This window comes from Idiotropiscis lumnitzeri, chromosome 13, assembly GCF_059441095.1.
Source record: "Idiotropiscis lumnitzeri isolate Australia: NSW breed Sydney's pygmy pipehorse chromosome 13, RoL_Ilum_1.0, whole genome shotgun sequence".
NCBI lineage: Eukaryota > Metazoa > Chordata > Actinopteri > Syngnathiformes > Syngnathidae > Idiotropiscis > Idiotropiscis lumnitzeri.
The window spans coordinates 19,629,907-19,647,759 of NC_142403.1; the positions used below are offsets into that span (position 1 = coordinate 19,629,907).

The 17,853-nt window shown below is 42.3% G+C and overlaps 1 protein-coding gene across 4 annotated transcripts in view; it reads left to right on the plus strand.

Annotated features, from left to right (window-relative positions):
* Positions 1–15,092, plus strand: part of LOC148324956 (heparan sulfate 2-O-sulfotransferase 1-like) — a 129,012-nt gene extending 113,920 nt beyond the window's left edge. For 3 of the 4 annotated variants that reach the window (XM_088312900.1, XM_088312899.1, XM_088312898.1), the window contains 6 exons: positions 12,280–12,524; positions 12,647–12,732; positions 12,801–12,939; positions 13,012–13,109; positions 13,758–13,915; positions 14,079–15,092. In XM_088312900.1, coding sequence (XP_088169026.1) covers positions 12,280–12,524; positions 12,647–12,732; positions 12,801–12,939; positions 13,012–13,109; positions 13,758–13,915; positions 14,079–14,305 — 953 coding nt within the window. In that variant the 3' untranslated portion in view covers positions 14,306–15,092. Of the gene's footprint in view, positions 1–11,023; positions 11,600–12,279; positions 12,525–12,646; positions 12,733–12,800; positions 12,940–13,011; positions 13,110–13,757; positions 13,916–14,078 lie in introns of those variants that run through there. The other variant, XM_088312897.1, reaches the window with a different exon arrangement.
* Positions 15,093–17,853: the final 2,761 nt, after the last annotated feature.

Below are 17,853 nucleotides of genomic sequence, written 5' to 3' on the forward strand. Positions count from 1 at the left end.
TTCTAAAATTTGCAAAAAAAACAGTCAAACACATCCAAAATTGTTGGGTTGCGCTTTAATGCCGACTCTTTCGATTTCAGTCCGCACTCAACGTTTTGATGCTGAATGAGGATTTAAAGATCTAGATCAATATCTAGCGAGCTAGCTAGCTAATTTAGAAAGCTAGCTTGCTAAATAAAATAGCTAGATCATATAGTGAGCTAGCTATTTTCGCTAGCTCGCTAAATAAAGTAGCTAGTTAATCTATCTTGCTAGCTATCTTATCTCGCTCGCTCGATAGCTGATCTATCTTTCTATCGATCGATCGATCTACTTATTGAGTACATCCATTCGATTTGCTTCTCCTCACGAGCATCGCAGGCGTACTGGAGCCTACCCCAGCCGTCTTTGGGCTGTAGGCGGGGGACACCCTGAACTGGTTGCACACAAATTGCTGGGCACACATAGATAAACAACAGTCATCTGTAAAAAAAAAAATAAAAATAATTCAATTGTACAATTTAATTTGTGATGCATTTTAGAAGTTGCTGCGTGGGTGTGTACGTGTGAAAAGGGGGAGCGGAGCTTTCCCGTTTTTTGCTTGTCGCCTTGATTGACTAAAATGTTGCTCGGAGTTGATGTGATGAATGAGCAGGAGGACTTCACCAGTCGGCCACTTTGCCGGTTTTGTTCATCCTCGTCATCTCCAATGACTGTGACACTCGCGTGGAGGGAGGGGGCGCTCTCCTCTGATTAGGATTCATGTTCCCCTTCCAAAACAATCAGGATCTTCCTGTGCACACTCGGAGGGAGAGAAGCTTTTTTTTTTTTTACCCACATTGGAAATAATGGGCAGAGAAATGTAATTGAATGTGTGCTCTTGACCCAAGGATTGTTATTTATATTTATATATATATTTATATATATATATATATGTGTGTGTTAAACAGATTTATTTTTTTTCTTTTATGTACTTATTTTTTTATTGTATTTATTTTTTGTGGGAGCGGTATTTTAACATGTAAAGCTGTTGATCTTTTATGTTTCCTTTTTTTTTTTTTTTTATTAATAGAAATTTACACCCACGCTTCTTCACACTTTTTTTGAATGTCATTACAATATTTCGTATTGCATTTTGGCCTCTCATTCATCGTACGTCTGAAGCAAAATGAAATGTGACACTTAAAAAAAAAAGCAATAAACTATTTCATAAATTAGACTCTCTATACAAGTGGGAGCAGTCTGTTTATTTAGCCGCGGGACATTAGACGTAGCCGCCGCCGCGCATGCTAGTTTGCGCATATTCTAATTTGTCCTTGTCATGTTTATCATTAATCTTTTGACCGAACGATGCAATTGTCCGCACGTCCCGAGGGACCAGTCGTAAAAAAAAAAGAACCACATTCCGATATGATAATGGCATTATGGAAACGTGTCCCATATAAATGTATAAATGATGCGTTACGAGCGCAGCTCTGGCACGTGTCACTCCTGATGACTTGCCGGCGTTCCCTCGGCTCCTTATCCACACTCATTGGAAATCATCAACACACTTCATATTTATTCATAGCCGCCGCTTCACGCACAACATCAAATGTGCGGAATGAATGAGGAAGAGTCATCGGACACTTTATGAGGCGCACAATTGACATGAGACTCAAAACAAGCGCGGTATCGCAAATAACGTAGCTTCTCAATGCAATCTCTCATCAAAACCATCCGTTGTTTTATAATTCCTATTCCAAATAAATGTCAAGAATTGTATGTTTGTGGTCAGCTGGCAGGTTCGTGTTTATTATGAGTGTCATAGCAGCTGCTGCGTTAGTCGGAAACATTTACGCTGCATGACAGGAATACGTGTCACGCAAACTCATCATGCAGCTCGTCATCTTCTCTAATCTCACTTCATAGAAACAAATTGTATGTTTATAATCACAAGCAGGCTCATGTTTCGTCCAAGTATGCTGTGTGAGTCTGAAGATCTTACGCACCGGAATCCGTGCGTATATTCTATGCCACCTCTTTGTTAAGGTAAATGTTGTTTTTCGGGCTAATGGTAAACAATTGTATGGTTTTTTTTTTTTACCACAAGGCCACGTGATGTTTCAGAATCAGAATCAGAAATCCCTTTATTGTCATTGTACTCAAGTGTGCAACGAGTTTGCGTCTGATCAAGCAAGCTCACCCAGGTACCGTATTCTCTGGACCACAAGCCGCTATTTTTTTCATCGATTTTGACCCATGCGGCTAATACAACAGTGCGGCTTTTCTGTGAATTTTTCTTTCACCACTAGGGGCGCTCTAGAGTTCAGAAAATATGCTAAATAAATCTCGATTTTTTTTTTTTTTGTTGTGTTTTAATGAGCAAAGTTGTTGTCTTAAAAGGCACTGTTTGCACTAAACATTTTATTTTGTTGTTTTTTTTCAAAAAAAGTTGCTTTGGCTTATATGCAGGTGAGCCTGATAGTCCGGAAAATACGGTAATTTCTTTTCTAGCATAGAAAACTGCGACCTATAGTCTCTTAGTTTAGTTTCCCCCCAGAAAAGAACCGCTGCGGTTTATATGCGGGTGCGCCTTATATATCTAAAAATACAGTAGGTCGACAATAAGATTTTTCAGTGTACAATCTCGCCTCATTCTCGTGAGGAATAAACTAGAAACAAAACTCTGCGTTTTCCAAGCTTTGCTCGACTCACAGAGAAAATATTGTAGTTTTATGCATCAAAGAAAACGTGGCTGGCAGAGATGAATTACAGCCGGAAAAGCGCTGGGGAGAGCTCGCAGGTGACGTAAAAGAGGGGGGAAGAAAAAATAAAAAAAAAGGGAACAGAGGCTAAAGAGTTTGGGCTTTGTGCGAAATGGGACAAAGTGTAAAATATATTCCCGAGAAAGTGTGGACTTCTCCAACTTCAGAAAGCCATTTAGCTCATCCATCCGACTGACGCGAGGGGAAATAATATACTTGACCCTTTTGTCTGCGCACTCTGAGAAGTTTGTTAGAATGTAATAATTCAGCGGGCCCTCATGTATATTAAGTAGAACGCAGCCGCCGCTTTTTATGATGAATTGCCAGGGTAACGCCGGGACACCTCTTTTGCATTTCAATGCGACACACGGTGAGAAAAGAGAGAGAGTGTCAGATTCTTATTTCATTACCGGGCGACACATTAGCTGATGGATTTTAATTTTGTCTTCTTTTTTTTTTTTCCTTCTCTTCTCACGATCCACCGAAACGCTTTGAACAGCCGAGGTTTGAATATGAGCGGAAATGTAATAAATAATTACACATCAGTGTCAAGAACCCTTATTGCAATTTTGAAGCAATCGCAAGAGGGGGGGGAAAGGACAACTTTTTGCATATATTGGCCGTCCACGCGAGAGCGCAGGTGCTGAGTGGACACGATGTGCCGCTTTAATTCCGATGATGATAACCATCAGCGTGTGCTGGAATCTAGGCCATGCCGAAGTGGGCGTGTCGCCGACTTGGAGTCGCACTGCAAGTCCAAATGTCACATTTCGTGCCGATATCCAATTCATTTTGTGATTTACATGCATGATCCTGATGTCAATATGCAAGGCTTGAAATGATTTTTTTTTCCCCTATTGCGGAGCAATTTTGCGAATCAGTGACTTTATTTCATTCATTTCATTTTTGGTAATACCGGGAATCTGAAACAAAGGATTTTATTAAACAAAAAAAGTCACAATATTAAAAATGTTTTTAAATGTTTGTTTTTAATATTTATATATTTTTTCTTTTTTATATAATAAACAGTTTTTACTTCTTAAAATGCAAATTGTGTGTCGCAGCAAAGCTAAATTTATTTTTAAAAAAATAAAAAATCTACTGCAATTTTAATTTCTTATGCAGACCTAAATAGTCCAAATCAAAATTCAGGACTTTATTGTGAAAGAACCCGGCAGCTCTGATCTGTGAGGCGGACGTACTAACCAGTCAACCACCGTGCTGCCCACCACTAGGGGCGCTCTATAGTTCATACGCTAAATAAATCTCAATTTTTTTTTTCTCTTTTGTCTGTTCTGTTTTAATTAGCAAAGATCTGCTGCGACTTATATGCAGGTGTGCCTTGTAGTCCGGAAAATACGGTAATCATCATGCCATGTGTATTGCACTCCACAATGACAACAGAAAGTGGAGTTACTTTAAAGGCATTGCGCAACACTTTCCCAGAGTGCATTGTGTCCACATTGACCGTAGGCTAGCGTGAAAGTAATTGGAGAGAGCCGACCGGCCAAAGCTTCAATTAACACGAAGCCGTCATCTCCCTTCTGTCGTAATGGAGGGATAATGGTTTGATGTTCTGGAGGGCGCCCGGTCACTGACGTTCACGCTCACAATCCCCACTCGGACGTAATCTACATTTGAAGTCGCATTCCTGATTTTCTTCCATCTCCGATGGCGACGGTGGCGGCGGTGTCTTTGCGTCGCTCGTGGTCACGTTGAGCGCGAGTTGTAATTGACTACTGACGACCACGCCGTAGTCGCTCTTAATTATGACTCGGGGGGCCGGGGGGGGGGGGCAGCGGCTGGCCGGCGCGGGTTCGGCTCGCTTAGCACTCAAGCTAACGCCCTCATTTTACGCAGAGAATATTGAAACGAGATTTTGTTCGGCATTTTTCTGCCTCACGCATCAATAATTTGAATAAAGTGCGATGATAAATAAAAATGCTGCAAGGTTTGGCTCGCTAGCCAAGTGGGACAAGTCACAATGCAAATTTGCCAGCAGCGTAAATACGTGGAAAAGCAATATTAGAGCACAAGCCATTAATCTATAGTGATAATGTCAGAATGTATTTTCCGGACGATAAGGTGCACCTGCATATAAGCCGCAGAGACAATATAAATGTTGATTTTTTTTTTTTGTGGCCCGCGAGCCAGGGTTTGACACCTATATAGTAGGGAGTGGAAAATGCATTCACGAAACCTCATTATACCAATGTAACAAAATAAGCTGCAAAAGGAAATTATACATTCAGTGCGAAAAATTAAAAAGTTATGTTTTGTGTTCTATGTTTTTTTTTTTTTAAGTGCGCAACTCCACAATAGGACGATGGCCGACAAACGGTATCGGTATCTAACTCAGCTGTATCGATAACCCTGACAAGAACTTATTTGTTCTTTCTTTTCTCCATGAACGCAATGCCTGAATATGCTTTTTTGTTTTCCTCCTCGTCGCCGCCTGCCCCGAGCACGATAAGTCGTCAGCCGGCGACGCTGCAGCGTACAAGCGCAACGTAATTCCTCGGCTTCCCGTGTAGCGCCTGCCGGCCGCGATACCGCCTCGGCTCGGGCGCGGGCGGATACGGACGAGGGCGGGCAGACAATTGCACAAAATGGCCCCTAATGTGCTTAAAGAATCTTGTGTCTTTAATCAAAAGCTCGCATACATGTCGGCACAAAAGCGAGGACGGCGGCTCATGGTGGTGGTTGTTGCCTCTTGGACACGCTGGGGATTTGGGTCTTGAACGCCGGACGGGAAGCTTGTGTTCTGCAGATTAGATGCCTTTGTTTCGTTTGTCATGACAAAGAGCACAAGATGAACTTCCTTCTTGCGCACACTGGGATTCGAACGCAGAACTTCTCCCGTTCTCCCTCCGGTCTTCCTCTTCACGAGGTAAAAATGCATGCTCTATTGGGTTAAGGTCTGGTAATTGACTTGGTTAGTCGAAAACCTTCCGCGTTTTTTTCCCTAAACTATTGTGGCTCATCTCTGTGAAGAATGGACATGAAAATTTGTCTCATATTTCTTCAGTATACAACAAAAAAAAGGAATTGACCTTGCCGTTGCAATACTTTAGGAGGGGACTGTAGCTCAAAGTGCAACATGGTCCTCCAAAGGTCCCTGGTTCTGGTATCAGGAAAGAAATGAGCCCAGAACTAAAAGTAAAAATGGGCCGAAATGTGTGAAAATAGCCGACGTGTGTTGAAATAAATGAGGCGTTTACGTTTGTCAGCGCTGAGGATTAATGAACAGTCAGCTCCTTGACTTTCCAGGTCGGGCAGTGAAGTTCACGGTCCTTTTTTAAGTGATTATCCGAAACCCCGTGCGCCATCAAATGTCCCAACCCACCCTCTTTAGCACCTCGTCTGTAATGTGAACATAAAAAACGAGCGCTCGCCTCATGACCCTTAGCAGAACATTCCGGTAGGCAGAGTGTCCCTTTGTCCCCGGCCCCCCACCGCCCCCCTTCTTCCTCATCTTCTTCTTCCTCACGCCTGGCAATTATCACACACTCCACTCGTGCTGGCCTCCGAGCCAGAGTTGGAGAATGGCTACATTTATAATCATTTTTTTCCGTGTGTGCCCATAGATTAATTTTCCAAGAAGGCCTGCTGTCGAAGGCGGGGTGCTGGTGCTGGTTTTGGGGGAGCGTGGGGGGGATGAGGTTGGGAGATTGGGGCTTTTTTTCCTTGACAGATCATTTTCCACGCGGGGGTATCAGGGGGTCTGGCCGATAATTGGCATGCAGATTGCGGCTGATGGCGTCCCGCCACGGAAGAAAAGAGGCCGGCTAGTTAGAATAATGAGCCGGCCTGCCTGATGGATGGGCTGAGGAGGAGGAGGTCATACAAAATGTCCCCCCCCCCCTCCAACCTTCCACCTCCCCACCCTCCCAATTTTTATATTTCTATTCTCCACAAAAGCCCTGATGTTTCATTATTTCTGCCGTGTTGGGCAAATGAGAGCGTACCGTCGCCTTTTCCGCACGACACACCTTTTCGCTTTTTTTTCCCCAGCATGCAGTGCAGAGACGAAATGGAAAAAAAAAATCAAATAAAGTCGCAACTCATTAGGCGTCAGGTGGCCTTAAGAGACGACAGAGTTGTAATTAGAACCCAGGAGTTAATTGCGGGCCTCTCTGCGGATTTGTGTGTCACGCTGTGCCCAGCGGAGGACTTTTTGGCCTTGGCGGAGGTCTGCGCGCTACTCACTGCATTTCTGGTTAATTAGTTACTTAGTCATTCAATAAATAAGTCACTAAGTTATTTCGGTAACTAACGATAGCTAAGGAAAGAAAAGACGATGAACCTACGTTGAACGTTGCAGTCCACGTACATCGAGCCAGTTAGTTAGTTAGTTAGTTAGTTAGTAATCAATGTTCCACTTGCATTGACCCACATACAGGAGTGAGTGAGTGAGTGAGTGAGTGAGTGAGTGAGTGAGTGAATTGGATTATGGAAACATTATGGATAATCTACACAATTGATGTCCATGAAACTTCGTGGGGGCCCCAACACTTTTTGTTCAAGGTATTATACAATATTATTTCTTTTTTAATTATTTTAAAAAAATATATATGTGTACATTGTTTTCCCCCAGCATTAACTTATTCTCATTCGCGGCTAGGAAAATAATTCGGAACGCCTCCCATCCACACACACAAAATTGATGGTTTCACGGGCTTTCGTACGTATCGGTATACAGTACACACGGCCGATCAAAGACCTAATTGAAGAATAATGATTGTCGCTTAATCACAGCGAGCGGCGGCGGAGGAGGAGGCTAATTGAAGTGAAAACAGCGACTGAGAAAGAGGATATTGTAAAAAGCTGGCATTGTCTAGCAGATTAAACAGGAGAGAGCTATTAGCCCAGTTAATTGGCTCGCTCATTTAGATGTGAAAGCGTAACGGATGCCCGCCTGTCGTCCGGCGACGGCCGCACTCTGTCACGCCGTCCTGACGCGTCCTGATTGGTTAATTACTCAAGGTAATTTTTGGGGGGAGTTAGTTTGATGCCATCCTTCAAACGTGACACGATGGATGGATTTGTCTTCGCAGCTTTGGCTTTTTCGCTAATGCTGCTCTTCACAATGATGGGATGCGTCCACATATCGATACACTCGTTTGTATCGATACCAGATGATATCAAATGATTGTGATTTTCATAGCTTCGTTATTTTTTGCAATCGAGGCTTCATCCAATTATAAGTACATCTAGTATTGATTTGATTATTAGAATAATATTACAAGTGTGATAAGACTGATTTCTCATTTTCGTTTAGTCGTTTTTTAAAATTTGCAGTCAAGGCTTTAGTTATCAAGACTTTGTATTTTTTTGGTAATTATTTTTTTTTAAATCAAAAAGGTTTTTTGTCAAGTACCATTGTTTTTCAACAAAAAGTTATTTCATGATAATTCATTTTCATTCAAATTCCATCCTGGATTATAAACAAGTATTAATTACACACAAAAAAACATTTACATAAGTACTTTAATTGTTAAAAAAAAAAAAAGATGTGGTAAAAAAAAACATCACTCCCATGATCATGATTACGGCCCTGTGTATTTCCTTCAAATGTTGCAATCTCAAAGGCTTGTGAGCGCTTCACTTCCTGCAGCATTAGGCCTCCTCTGCCCTCTAGTGCCCACCAGAGGGCAGTGCACCTCGCCCCTCACAGCATAAAAACCCATTCAAGTTTTTTTTTTTTTCGTAAAGGCGGAAGAAAATAAATGGGGCATTTTTCTACCATTTCCTGACATGCCTTTCATCATTTCCAGGGCAGCTCTCCCTCTTTTTTCTCTCTAGTGTTTTCTTATTGTGGCCCGGTGCTAATGGAAGCTCTTGACGCTTGCGCTCCCCAAAATCCCAAGTTGGCGTCTTTGTAAAAACTTTTCCCCTCAGCAGCGACAAAGACGGCAGAAAATGACGGGAGATTATCCCGCAGCAGGTCGCGCTTGTCTGCGTTGCGGGATGGACTCTCATTTGGGGCTTTTTAGCCTTTTGTCGGCGAAGGTGCTAGCGGCATAGTTGCGACAATTTGTGTAGGTGGTAACATGGCCATTTTGTTCCTGACACAAACATTACGCTATATAGACATTCGCATACAGGAAAGCTTTCAGAGCTTTTGAAAAAGTGAACATTTTTTAGGCCCACAAATATGCTTTTTAGTTAGTTAGCTAGTTAGTTGAAGAGATTTACATTCCACTTGCATGGTCAGAACCAAATGGTTGGTTGGTCATTTAGTTAGTCAATCAGTCAGTTAGTTTATTGCTGGGAAAACCTGTACTAGCCAATGTCCGAGAAACTTTGTAGAGAGGTTACAGTCCACTTGAATGGGGGGTGGCTAATTATCAGCTAGCTAATTAAGAACAGATGACAAAGGAGGAAAAATGCGTACGATACCAAGTTAGCTACTACCGAACTAGTTGGCGACTCACTAGCTAATTAACAGCTAGCTAATTATCAACAAGTGACAAGGAGGAAAATGCTAAAGATACCAAGCTAGCTACGACCGAACTCGTTGGCCAAGTCAATTGAGAGCTAGCTTGCTGCTAATTAGCCAGTTGCAGTACCTGTAAGAACCCAGATTCAAACCCCGGACCTCAGAACTGTGAAGCAAACGTGCTAGTCACTATTCCACCACGCTGTCCTTAACTTTTGTTGTAGCGGGGAAATTAATTTCAGTTGAGCATGTAGCGGGACAAAAACAAATCCTAACAATGGAATGCATGTTTGAGGCTATCACACCAGAGATGATCAAAACAAAACATCAGGGACCAAACAAGCAATGTGTTGTTTATCCTATTAGCGTTATCGTCAGTAAACGCAGTGGTCATCATGGTTTATCCACGCTTGTGTGCTACGTTATCTGCCGGCCTGCAGCACAAGCGCCATGAATGAGGTAATTGGCGGCCGCCTTGTTTCCACGCCATTGATTCAGGCGAGTGTACACTTTTCTTTCTTTCTTTTTTTTGGGTTAATAAAGGCTTTGTTGCAGTGTGACGAGACTGTTGCTTCCTCCTAACCCTCCGGGAGGTGTCTTTATTTCCCAGGGAACAGACTTTAAAGGCTTTAAAATGGTGCGCGTGAAATCACATTTCTTGATGGCCGCAATTAATGGAAGTAATAAGTGTGCAGCGAGAATGGATCAGCTAATTCTTTTAAAGTTTTTTTTTGTTTTTTTGGGGTGCTTTAAGCCTCACAACGCGAAGGAAGGAAGGTATTACCTGTGAGGTTAAAATTTCATCTCACTTACTTTGTTCTCATACTTGAGTCTCTGTTGTAGTTAATTACATGTACTAAAAATAACCCACTAATGACAACGTACTGTAACTGTATGATGTAACTGACAATGTCGTGGAACTCACTTTGAAATTGAATTGTATGCTGTAAAAATGGAGACCAACGTAGCAAAATGAGACAAATTATAAACAATGTACCTGTCAATGTGTATGATGTCACTGACAATATATTGCTAGCAAAACCATAATGCAACCCACAACTTAATAGTATGTGACTTTGGTCATTGACATCAGAACATAACTACAAAAAAATATCAAATTAATCTAACTGGCGACCTTGTGTAAGTGAGATGGCAATGTCAGTAAAAACGTATTAAAACTGAAACTTTATTGTAACTGATTATTGTTCAGTCATGTAACTGGCAACAGAATGTGACTGTGTGGTGCAAAGCATTACACCAAAGACAGTTCAACGTAAATAATTGATTAATATATATATATATATATATATATAGAGAGAGAGAGAGAGAGAGAGAGAGAGAGAGAGAGAGAGAGACAACTGAAATGCATTGGCTAAATAACTGGGTTTTATTTTCCTATTAATGCAGCTCTGGCCCCATCTAGTGGCAGTAAACGCCATCGCGCCTGTAATCATGAAACGTAAAACGGATAGATTGTCCAAGATGTTTGTAAGTTATTAGAACTTATACCACACGAGAGATGTTAAAGGTTCACACAGTCTGTCCATAAGTAGGAGTACAGATACTTGTAAGTACGGATTCAATTTCGGGAAAATAAGCACTCAAATAAGGTACAGACACGATTAAAAAGCTGATACAGCACAGTAACAAAGTATTCGTACTTTGTGATTTTCCTGAACTCGCGTTTCATATTATGTTAGATTTTCAAATTGAGAAATTTGAAATGTAATCTTATTTTGGCCGAAGTGTAGAAGTTTCCGATTATACTTGTTTGTTTTGGCTCCGGTGTGTGGCGCACTGAGGCTCAAACGCGAAATAGTCTAACTCCATTTCTACATGAAGAAGAATGCGGAAATGATGTCACATCCGCTACTGTCCGCAACAAGCTAGCAGTTGCGCCACAACACTAAAACAATTGTTTACATTCGCTTTTGACTGCATTTTCTTCACATTTGTGTCTATTTCAAATTTAACGGACGAACTCCCAGGTATTCTGAGTTTTCGGGCCGGTCCAAAAGTTGTCGTTTGTCAGCAGAAAAGTGAGCTGAGTTGTGAAGTTGAGTAGCATGTACCGTAGAAGATAACAAGTTCAAGCCCATTCGAGCGTGCATCAAGTAATGGCGACAAGCGGTAGATTTTAATCTCTGATTGTGGGGGCGGAATCAGTTTAGTTTGATGAGACGTGGCCAACGTCAGCAACCGAGACGTTGCGTGGGTGGATGAGTCTTTAACGGCAGCGGCGGACCGGACAGGGGGCTGCTTCCCTTCCTCGCCCTGGGCGGTGGTGATGCTCGTCGTGGATGCTTGATGGGGCTCTTCAGGGTCATGATGCCGCCCAAGTTGCAGCTTTTAGCCGTGCTGACCTTCGCCGTCACCATGCTGTTTATCGAGAATCAGATCCAAAAACTGGAAGAGTCCAGAGCCAAACTCGGTAAATTGTTTTTTTTTTGTTGTTTTGGTTTTGTCAAACCAAGTTGTTAATTCTCGCCAGCCCAGACTCTGTCTTTTATGCCGTTTCCTCTCACCATCAATTAAATATCTACTTCCACGGAAAGAAAAAATAAATGAACATTGTCTTGACCTAAAACCCAGATTAGTCTTTCAAATTGATTAATTGCCCTGCCCTATTTTAAACTTTAGACATGTATTGGACTTCCATGGAGGCCATGGTGGTTCCTTAAAAAAAAAAAATATATATATATATATATAAAGCCTCGTTACAAGGTTCATAAAATACTGCATGGGTTTAATTGCTCTTTAAAAAAGACACTTAGTCCAAAATTATGAACTGGAATGTTACGTGATCATTTAGTAATCGTCTTAAACTTTATTAAAGGATTTCTTGACAAAGAAATAAGAGTTAACAAAAAATGTTCCCGTGTCCCTTGTATTGTCCATCAAATGTCCATTGATGAAATGTTTCTTAGAAAGTAGACGCCAAAGCTTCAGGATGACATCATGGATAAAGAGTTATTTCACATCCTTATAGCGGCTTATATGTCACCTAATGACGCCAACATGTTTAATAGACTTAAAGAAATCTCTGCCCAAGTACGGTTTAGTTGTATTTAACCGCAATGTTCAATATGTTGATGTGTGTTTATGTTCCAGAGCGCGCCATGGCTCGACACGAGCTTTCCGAGGTGGAGCAGCAGCGTCGCGACGAAGACGGCTCTCGCGGCCTTTTGGAGGAGGAGGATGACGACGATGACATGGTGATCATCTACAACCGGGTGCCCAAGACGGCCAGCACGTCCTTCACCAACATCGCGTACGACCTGTGCGCCAAGAACCGCTTCCACGTGCTGCACATCAACACTACCAAGAACAACCCGGTCATGTCCCTGCAGGACCAGGTCGGACCCGACGCTTTTCAGGCGTCAATTCAAAGTGTCGCCATCGTAAAAACCTTTCACTGCCCAAAACCAAAGCATCCACTTGGAATTAACAGAAGGTTGACTTTGTCTTTTGAATGCAGATGCGTTTTGTTCACAACGTCACGTCCTGGCGAGGGATGAAGCCCGGCTTCTACCACGGCCACGTGGCCTATCTGGACTTCTCCAAGTGAGCGCCGGCCACCTTCTCACGTACTTGTGCGAACACTTGGCATGCTAGCACGGCTTTGTGTTTAGGTACGGCGTCAAGGGGAAGCCCCTTTACATCAACGTAGTGCGAGAGCCCATCGAGCGCCTTGTGTCCTACTACTACTTCCTGCGCTTCGGCGACGACTACCGGCCCGGCCTGCGGCGAAGGAAGCAAGGCGACAAGAAGGTGCTCTTGAGCTCCTATGAAAACGGTTCGAAAGCCTCATCACGCGCTTCTCTGCCTTCTACGTTTGTTCAGACCTTCGACGAGTGCGTGGCATCCGGCGGCTCGGACTGCGCCCCTGAAAAACTCTGGCTGCAGATCCCCTTCTTCTGCGGACACCAGTCGGAGTGCTGGTGAGCGGAATATGTTTGGCATGTGCGAGCTAATAAGAAAAATAGCAGTATTGGACTGTAGAAAAAAAAATACGGTCATTTGTTTCCATTTTTTTACACAAAAATAGGACATTATGTCAAATTAATTTCATGAACAAGTATTTGTCAAGTAATCGGTTGTTACGCTTTTTTTTTAACCGATCTTCAAGGTTCTAGAAAACGTCCTTGGGTGTCGTGTCCCGTTCTATTTAAATCAAATGCATTTTTGACTAATTATACGATGCAGCAGCTCCAATGCTAGTCTTGTTAACGTGTTTCTGGTGTTTGTCATTGTTTGTTAGCTTCATGCTAAACTAATTGTCATAAGGCAAAAGCTGTGTGGTAGTTTTAAATACACAACATGCAATTCTCTTGGTTACATTTTAAGTTTGGCTGTAAAATTCAGTTGGGGGTGTCAATAAACAGCCTGAAGCTCATATTTTGAGCATTTGTTGACTTGAGACGAGATGAGTTCACTGCCTTCATAAAGTGCTTGTATCAAGTTTTTGCCTGTATATCAAAGCAAAAATGATCTGAACGTCAGCTTATCTCTGGAAAAAGCCCGACTTCCACATGCCACTTAATGAAGGAATGAATGAAATGCTTGTGAATGCGTTCCAAAATGTTTAGGAACGTGGGCAGCCGCTGGGCGCTTGAGCAGGCCAAGTACAACCTGGTCAACGAGTACCTTCTGGTGGGCGTGACTGAGGAGCTGGAGGACTTCATCATGATCCTGGAGGCCACGCTGCCGCGTTTCTTCAAAGGCGCCTCCGACCTCTACAAGACGGGTACTGCCGCGCAAATCTCAGCACAGCCCACGAGAAGATCATACATCTTCGACTCGAGTAACATGTCATTGCCGCCACGGTGGCGTCTGTAAAGCTGAAATTTACGATGCCCGATATCACCACGTCAAGCTGAAGTCCGCCATGCACCCTTTTGTCACCCCAGGCAAGAAGTCGCACCTGCGCAAGACCACCGAGAAGAAGCCCCCCACCCGGGAGACCATCGGTAAACTGCAGCAGTCCAAAATCTGGAAGATCGAGAACGAGTTCTACGAGTTTGCGCTGGAGCAGTTCCAGTTTGTGCGGGCGCACGCCGTCCGGGAGAAGGACGGTGAGCTCCTCGTGCTGCCGCAGAGCTTCTTCTACGAGAAGATTTACCCCAAAGTCGCTTGAGGAACGCTAGGGAGGACCAAGACACACGTGCTGGATTCCAGGACTGTTTACAGGTAGAAGTGTTGTTGTGTTTTTTTTTTTACAAAACTGGCCTGCGAAACGCAACAAAAGCGACGAGAGTCGATTAAGCACCTTTCGAGTGGCTGCTGAGGAAGTGGCAAGCTCATCAAACCGATGAGGGTTAAGTTTTCTACGCTACATTTCTAGAGCTTGTTTACAGGAATGCACAGTGAGACTTCAAAGACAGCAGTGAAAAAGTGTCCAAACTGCTTTTAGCGGACCAAATATCAGTATGGTAAGCTCACATGGAACCACGGAGACATCCTAACGGTCAATTGCACAAATACGTACCATGTGGGCAAAACGATTGGGACGCAGCTCTTGAGCAATGCGGCAATTACAAAGCTGCAGTTTACTTCAATCATGATCGCCGAGGCATCTTAAGCACCGACAGTGTCAAGATGTGGCATCTGTAAAGCTGAATGTGAATGTAATGCTTGAATTTCCTCTAAGCAATTCCACGACTATGAGGTGGTCTGTGTCCCAATCCGTTTGTCGATGTCATGACGTCATCGGCGGCGTCCGTCATCCATCAGTTTTGCAGCGTGATGACGCAAAGTGGTAAGTACAGGGTCGTACAACTGATTGTGCCTTTTTATGACGATTATTATTGTTACCGCATTTTCTCGTGTTGGCACTCGAAACAATTCAATTTGTTTTCTTTCTTTTTTTTTTTTGTATTTTATCACGTCTCCTTCCATTTCAGACATAAACACTTATCTTCAAATGTTGTCTATTGTTTTTATTGAGCCCTGCTTTGTGCAGATCCATGTTAAGGCCTCACAGAAATATACATGATGGGAACAAAAATACACAATGACATTGAATTTGAAATTAAGAGTGATTGAAAAATCCGTGCGGGAAAAAATTTGTTCTGTCAAGAAAAGCATGGGAAAGTTTTATCATTTTGAGGGGAAAAGGTGAATTTCTATTTTCTCCTTCAAATATTAGTGTTATCTTTAACAAAATTGAAATGTATATATTTATTTATATATATGCATGTATAAATATATATTTATATAAAAATTCAAAAATGTGCAGGAAAATAGTTGTACATTTTCAAGAAAAAATTCTGAAGGGGAAAAAAACTGTCTAAATCTTGGGGAAAACAAGCTTTTTTCTCGTACCATAATTACATTTCAGAAGTTGTATTCCGAGATTGAAAAAAAAGTATGTTTTTGAGAAAGGCGATAAAATTAGAAAAATGGTTTTCTTGAAAGAAAGAAATAAAATTCCAACAAAATGTAATGTACTTTGGAGGAAAACATTTGAAAAATAATAATTGAATGAAAAGATGTAGAATTTTAACAAAACGTGTTTTGTAGAAAAATGACTGTACATCTAATACAAGTGAAGTCTCATAACGGAACTTTTTTCAAAATCTCTTGAAATACCCGACTTGGTTATTATAATATTTCAACATTTTTTAACAATACGAATTTTGCAAGACTCTTTATTTCCCTCTGGAATATACGACGAGTCTGTCTCGCAAGGTTCTCATAGCATCAATGTTTTGTTTTTCCTTCAATGTTGCCCTAATCCCCCTTCGCCATTTTCTCCCTCCTCACGCCTCAACAGAATTTGTGACGATAACGAGTGCGTGTCAGTCATCAGGGGGCACTTGACGAGCTCGAACCCTCAAATGCCTCTCGCAGGAAGGATGATCCGCTAAAGTCTGCGAGTGAGGTGTCCGCTCGGTGAGTTTCACGCTCCAGCGGTCCGTGGCGCCCGTTCGCCGCTTTGAGGCCACCGACGAAAAAAAAAAATGGAACTCAATTAAGCTTTTTGCCGCAGGCGTATTGGAACATTGTTTCATTAAGCAGATGAATACAGTCTGATAATTACTCTGTCTCAATTAGAGGGAAAAACTCTATTGATTGGGGCTGATGAGCTTGAAGGTTAATTAGGAACACAACGTTTCGAACCAATTCAATCACCGTTTCGAGGCCTCTTAAGTCAACAACAAGCTGCTTTTTGCTTTCATTAAAATAAGACCAACGTGGTCGCTTTTTTTTAATAATAACTTTCATGCACACCAGTCACTTTTTAGTGGGTTGCTACAGCCTCCTTTCAAAGTATTGCCGAGGCAAAGTGAATTCCTTTGATTTAGTTTGATACTGGAGACATTTGGGTTTTTGATCAAAAGATGAAGGTTGAGATTGAAGCTTTTAATTCAACATCTACATGTTAAACAACTCGGGACGGAACACTTTTTGTTTGAAGTCATGCACGTTTAAGTGAGAGTTTAGGAGCATGTGAGGTGTGCTTCTAATTTTTTTCTTCTTCCTTCGAGATTGATTACTAATTTTTGGCTTTGGGTTTCATGTGTGAGAACTGCATTTTCGATTCAGCAAACATGAAGATTTAGAGAGCTGTCAGTGAAAGAAAAACAAACCATTTTGAAAAATGTGCCATTAGTGCAAGGCAAGCAACTGTTTTGGACATTTATTGTGTTAGTGCGTGTGCGTGTGAAGAATTTTTTTTTCTTCCCAAAAAGTGGCTGTTTTTTATTCGCCACTAGAGGTCGCCACGCCTCTGCCTGTAGAGTCTTGCTCTTCTCTCCGGCCTGAGACGGTTCAGCAAATTCCCCCCAGATGCACCTGAGCTCAGCTCAATGGAAGGAACGCGCTAATAGCGCATTAGCATCGACACCACAAATGGCGCCATTAGGCTCACTTGGACATAAATACTCTCACTTGGTCTCGGACAATTTGTTCCACCGCTCTGCGTGTAATGATGCCACCGGCGTGGAATTGGGAGAATGTTCTGTGACCAGACACTTAAAAAAAAAAAAAAAGTAAAATAATGACGAGACTATCCAACATGAGCACAATGGCTCCATTACGCTTTATCTCACTTTAAGGACCTTTTTTTCTTTTTTTTTTGTTTTAAATCTGCACTGACGCCATCTGAATCACTTTCAGCCGCGTTTTCATATTAGGGACATTTTGTCAAATTTGATTTTTAAGACAGTTTCTGAATATATGTTAAATTTGCCAGAAAGTATTTTTTTAACTCTTTCTTTGCTCGTCATTTTCAGAAAAGACGACTCCTAGAGTGCCAGCCAATTCAGTGCATTTTTGACTCATTTTCCCACGGAATATTGTGTGTATGTTAGATAATGGTGTGTATGTAAAAGATTATACTGTATGCCAGAGTGTGATCAATACTCCGTAAAATGTATTTCATGGAATTTAATGGCTCATTTAAAGTGAAAAAAAAATTCTTGATCTTTTTTCTTTTTTCTGTCCTCTGAGTGCAGGCTTCACACTGCAAGCTCTTCTTGCTCCATAAAGCAAACAGAGCAGATCCGAGACAGCTTGTCGGACCCCCACATGGCCAAAGGGGACCACCGACCGGTCGCTGGGTGGCGTGTACGACTCGTGTTTTATGTAAATGTGCCCGAACGGGATGTAAAATGGAAGCCAGCGTGTCGGAGGCAGTGGGCCAAGAAAGCCTTGGTGCAGATGATGGATGGAGCTGGGGAG